At 44.6% G+C, this 6,000-nt stretch overlaps 1 protein-coding gene across 2 annotated transcripts; it reads right to left on the minus strand.

Moving 5' to 3' along the window:
* Nucleotides 1-3,925: 3,925 nt before the first annotated feature.
* LOC131445823 (transmembrane protein 250) lies at nt 3,926-5,712 on the minus strand. Of its 2 annotated transcripts, none has more exons than XM_058616511.1 (2): nt 5,488-5,712; nt 3,926-5,185 (listed from the first exon to the last, which is right to left on the minus strand). In XM_058616511.1, the coding sequence occupies exon 2, from the start codon at nt 4,998-5,000 to the stop codon at nt 4,581-4,583; it is 420 nt and encodes a 139-aa protein (XP_058472494.1). In that variant the 5' UTR covers nt 5,001-5,185; nt 5,488-5,712; the 3' UTR covers nt 3,926-4,580. The 2 variants fall into 2 exon arrangements, with proteins under 2 accessions (XP_058472494.1, XP_058472495.1); XM_058616512.1 differs by having other exon boundaries at nt 3,926-5,204.
* Between the last annotated feature and the right edge of the window lie 288 nt (nt 5,713-6,000).

Below are 6,000 nucleotides of genomic sequence, written 5' to 3' on the forward strand. Positions count from 1 at the left end.
ACGCCGTTACAGTGTTGCGTTCACGGACGCAACCTACATGTGTGGTTACCTCACGTGTCCCCAATGCAATGACAGCTCAGGCTACATGGCGCGCAACTGCGCAGGCGCACGGCTTTGCTAAATCATATGAACAAAAAAAAACAGTGGTGGCGGGACCTACCCAAGTTTTCTGTGCTGCAGGCGTGAAATATCACTACTCAGCAGAAGGAGCAGCATTAAATCAAGGCAGGAGTTTGCTGAGCTCATAGAGGCACAGTATATTTACTGTTGTGCCTCTTAACACTAAAGACCCCCATGTAGTGGCTGCCTTTGCAATGAGAGCTGCTCTATCGGCCTCCTCTTTCCTCTGTATTGAAGCAGCGGAGGATATGTGAGAGCTCGCTCGGCTGCTGCGACTGGAAAACCCTGTTGGATTTGACACACTGTCCATAGGAGTTGCGTCCTTTACACTTGTCATTATCAAGTCTTCACTTGAGTTCTACTCCATCAGCCCAGGCCTCCACACTTGCCATGAATTCTCGGCAGCAGGATGCTTTAGGCTCGAACCAGGATGTCTGGTCTACCTCAAACTCATCTGCGCCCATGAAGTGGTTTACAGCCTGATTTAGCTCAATGAATTCTTCATGGAGTTTTCTATAACTCTTCATCTCATCTTGCTTAACACGAATGACATTGTTGTCATCTCCCAAAGGACGTTCTATCTGGTTCGCCTTTTTGTTGTTAGCTGTCTTAGCTCTGATCTTCTTGCAGGGATATATTGCTTCAAGCGTTCTTTGGGGCCCTTTCCTGTGAGTGCATGTGCCCCCAGGTCTGATGAGCCTCCCTCATCACTGCTTCGCGAATCTGCCATTGTTGGCTTCAAAGTTTCGGTAACAGCAAGGTAATGCTTACCGAGGAGTTAAACTCGGTGGGTTGGTTCCAAGTTATGCAGACTTAAGCAGCTGGCCCATTCAAGCCTTTTCTGCTCCCAGGGTCGTTGTCCCCTGTGGCAATATAGTCCTCCTTTGGGGGATCGTGTCCGCTCCCAGATCCGAAACGATGTGAGGTTTTTTGACTTGTTGTAGTGGCGAAATGTAGTTTCTTTCGTGTACTCGTAGATACTGTTGTAATTAAATTACAATAAAGGTGATTCTGATTCTGAATTCAACTATCACGAAGGCGAGAGAGAGTTGTGTGAAGGGTTTACACATTTATTTCCACTTGCCGTACATCCAAGTTACATTTCTATCCACATGTATCCGAGCTTCATAAGAATCAACAACACAGAAATATTCCCTTGATGTTCAGTTTGTGAATGATGATCTATAGATTCCATCAGTAAGACATCTCAACCTAATGTCACGTAGTGACCTGACGGTCGAAAAACCTTGTTACACCAAAACATAAACTACAGCTTCTCAAACGGACACGTCAATCCAACTGTTAGATATTTTTCAGAACATATCTTCCAATTCCTTTTATCTATCATAGCTATCAAAGATGTCAGTGTCCAAAATAACATCAGAAAGGCCACAAAGCCACGTTCCTTTCCTTGCGAGAATATTTAATTTAATCAAAGGCTTAAGGCCAACAGTTTTAACTACTTTAACTGTTAATAAATTACATTGTAACAAGTGTCAAATCTTGCATCAACCACCCGGCCTAACCCTGAACTGTGCCATTGTAGCAAGAAGAGCCTTTCTGCTTGGAGATTGCATGTTGCAGTGTGAGAGTGGATGGTTGTTTGTCTCTATGTGGCCCCGTGATGGACCGGCGACCTGTCCAGGCCAGGATGTACCACACCTTTTGCCCCAATGTCAGCTGAGATTGTCACCAGCTTGTGTGGAGAATCAAGCTCTAGAAGATGAGATGTTGAACCTAGGACCACACTGTTGGTGTACTGTACTGTGCCTTTGCAGCAAGAAGACCCTGGTTCTCAACCCTTCTTGCATGGAGTTTGCATGTTCTCCCCATATGTGCGCGTGGGTTTTCTCTGGGTTGTCTGCTTTCCTCCCACAGTCCAAAAACATGCAAATATGGGGATTAGGCAAATTGGACACTCTTTGATTGACCGCAGGTGTGAGAGTGAATGGTTTATCTCTATGTGGCTCTGCCTTCCGCCCTAGATAGATGGTATATGGACATATGTATATTACTAGTCACAAGTGAAATGGGACCCCCTGATAAACTCTATAAAGCTTGACAATAGGGCCCCAAGCACTAAGTAAAAACCAAGCACTAGTAAAAATGACTATCAGAATGCAGTATCCACTATGGAAAACACATATTTAGGGTATATATACAGTATATGACGTGATGTAGGTTTTGATCTTTGCATGTCATTTTTTTTCTTTAAACTTCTGCACACAATTGTATTGCTTACCAGTTTTCCCACTTTTTTCTTACCCCCAAAAAACCTGAAACATCTGTAACTCCTAAACTGTGTTCTCTAAACAATGACGTGCATCTCTATCGAATAAACCGGAGCAACTGTGAATGGAAAGAGTGTTTGTTGAATTAAAGGACCATTACCCAGAATTTTACTGCACTTAATCATCAAATTAGGGATTTACCACCTGCGTAAACTGAGGTTAGTCACATCCCAGTTTGCGTCACTCCTTATTACTATCACATCCTACGCTTGTGGTTTATCTCTTCTCTCCTGCAACAAACAGTTTTCATTTGTGACTTCTCATGTTGCCTCTGTCTTCTCAGTGTGTGAGCGTACACTTTCGCTCCAGGATCAATACTACGATGGCACATGACTCTGTTCACTATTGTGATAGTTCTATATGAGCTGACTGTGTGTTTGCAGTGTTTATTGTACCTCTTGCACTATGGGGACTATCATGTGTCTGTATTAGACAGGGAATTTACATCACGATATTGCACGTAGGCATATAGTTTTAGTAGTAATACTAGTCATGTTTGCAAGAGAATTTACTTTTTTTTTATTAATATTATTATTAATATGGCAGGTTGGTGGAGCCAATCCCAGCTGACACAGGGCGTCACCAGTCCAATGCAGGACCAACATACTGAGACAGACAGCCATTCACTCTCACATTCACACTGTTTTGTCACGTTTTGGACTGTGAGAGGAAACCCACGCACACACCGGGGGGAGAACATGCAAACTCCATGCAGACAGGCCCTTCGTTCGGACCGGGTTTATGGCTCATCATTCTTCTAAATCACTAATAGCTGTAACACGATCCTAAATAAATGACAGCTTCTTTTGTCAGCTTCAGTAAAGTGCAATCACATTTATTGTTCTGTAACCGTGGGATGAATAATAATAGTAAAAAAAAAAAACCTTGTAAGTAATCGAGAAGACAAAGCAACAAATAGAAGAAATGAAAATGAGAGGGCAAAGACTTAATCATCGAGCTCACTTACAGCACTACGCAGAGCAGACACCACGAGACAACTCATGTTCTCCTCTGTAACTGGGCCTGTTACACTGGCCCAGCTCTCAGTACGGGGCATATGATGTGTTGATCCTCGGAGCAAAAGCTTATTGTTACCGCCTGATTATCCATTATACAGCTCGAGGCCATAGCACTTCTCGAAGCACATCTCAGTTAGTCCACCGGCCAATGTCGAAACTGTGTGACTTAAGATTGCCTCCTGGTAGTTTCTGACCTGAGCATATTTTCACACTATGTGACAATGAGGCCAAATAAGGTGACTGGGTCACAGCCATTTCCATAGCTGCACTTGGCAGAGACAGCAGGGTAGTGTGGTGGTTGGTTTCTGTGTGCTGGGGGAAGCTAAACAGAGAAGTCTGTCAGATCAGCTTTAAAACCATGTGAACAGCAACTGATGGAACACTTGACCCAAAGCCCTTTTCGATTTGAACTGTCACACACTCTTATGACACAGCTCGGGGCTTGCCGTCATGGGTGTTTACGACAGCACAGCAGTCATTTTCATCCAGCCGAACGACTTCATCAACAGAAAATTTATTTTATGACTTTACATAAAAAAACAAACAATATTTGAATAATTTCTCCATTCTTTCCACAAAAGAAACATAATGTTGTTTAAAGACACACAATTCAGCTTCATCCCTGTAGGCTACATGTGTATCGTCATGATTTTGTGTTTACACACAGTATATCCCATAATATCAACCCAACCCAAAACAAACATGTTAAGCTTTAACTCTTGGGGCCGAGTTGATATTCTGGCACTCATGCCTGCCTTGCATCACACAGTCATGATGCATCAGTCATATTAGGTCACTTTCTCTTGCAACATTGACTTTGACAACATTCACATTTTCCATTTCTGTAAACAAAACAGTTTCTGGTCAAGACACACTTCAAAATGAGTGAAAACAGGTTAAAAATGGCATGAAAATACAATACAAATATAATATAAATAATCTTTAAGCCACAGACTTAAAGATACTACATTGGATATTATGTCAGTACTCATCAAACTCTAGCCTTTGTGAACCAACAGGGTTTCTTTAGAGAGCAGTCCCATAGCACATACCAGAGCTGTGTGTGTTTCCATGAAGCCACGCAACGCTGAAGTTACAGTCTGAAGCACCCACATCACATGCTACATATCACGCATCCCATACATCACAGCTACATGTCCACAAACACCATAAAGCACCAGCCAAGCCCCCCCACTAGAAACATGGTGATCTGCATGCTGTAGATGATCAGATCATTAACCACCCCAAAGTCCAGGCGCCGGTGGCCCAACAAGAGCAGGATGATGGACAACTTGTACTGCAGCCGCAGAAGCACGCGGACACTGATGTACTGCAGGAAGAAGAGCGCAGAGAGCGCCACCCAGAGCAAGGAGGTCAGCAGACTGCAGCCAAAGTATAGGAGGAAACGGAGGAAGCTGTACATGCAGCGGGAGCGCAAGTAGAGGTCAAAGTTATTGTACTTGGTGCGCACTAGCTTGGAAGTGTGTGTCGACCCGCAGGCCGAGTGCATGCAGGTAGTGTGGGGGCCATGGAAGCTGCGCACCCGCCGTGGGATGGGGATCACAGGCATGGGTGGGCTACTGGAGCCCAGGACGGTGCACAGGAGTCCCAGTTACAGGCAGATTCCAGGTGGAGAGCAGATTCTGTGGAGGCAGGTCGCTTCATTTGGTGGTAGAGCTGAGAGTGGCTCTTTCAGGAGCCCAGAAGGAGGATGTGGCTGCTGGTAAAGTGCTGTCCATGGAGCAATGGTTTCTCCTGGAAGTGCAACAGGGTGCTGTTAAGACACTGCAGTGTTACTGTACATTCCTTATAACATATACATGCACAGACACACACTGCTGCATATCTAACACAGGAGATGCAGGCCTGTGCTTACTTCACTCCACTTTAATACACTTTTACTGACATTTAAAGCCCATATGTGGGTGTAAAGGTACATTATGAAGATGTCTGATGGCTCTCGTCGTGAATAAATCACAGGCTTCTACCCACAAAAAGCATATTTCATCCACATTTAAGTCCAGAAATCATCGTGCAGTAGCAATGGGTAATCTCACATGCAAAACTACGACGACCTCCTCCTCGTCGTCAGGAAGAAAACACGACGGGTGTTTGGTTCTCGGGACAACTGGTGCATTGTATCACATTATTCACACTTAGCCGTGACACAAACATTAACGCAGTGGCTTTGTTTTCTTGCTATCACCCTCCTCCCCAACGATAAGATTGTTCTTGCCAGCGGAGATGAGGCAGCGACGTCCGGGCCGCGTGCCTGTACGTACTGTCGCAAGACCCGACGAGTCACGCTGCCGTGACGTCACGCGCCGAGTTAAAGGGGAAGTGCGACTGAGGAGAAGGATGCTAGCTTTACATTTCAGACTGTAAAAAAAAAAAAAGTGAAGTGCGTAATGTCTATGGAGTAACGAGAAACAGTTCCTTCATTAAGCACACAGTAAGCAAACGTGTGCATGGACATGTTTTGTTACCTTTTAGGACCTTTACTGGTTGAAACAGTGGCTTTTTAAGGACCAATAGTCCTCATGGGAACCAAAGCCTGGTCCTAAAGGGGG

The sequence above is a fragment of the Solea solea genome, chromosome 19 (assembly GCF_958295425.1).
Source record: "Solea solea chromosome 19, fSolSol10.1, whole genome shotgun sequence".
NCBI lineage: Eukaryota > Metazoa > Chordata > Actinopteri > Pleuronectiformes > Soleidae > Solea > Solea solea.

Coding starts and splice junctions, on each gene's coding strand:
- LOC131445823 (XM_058616511.1), bottom strand. CDS start 5,000: ATGCCTGTGATCCCCATCCCACGGCGGGTGCGCAGCTTCCATGGCCCC.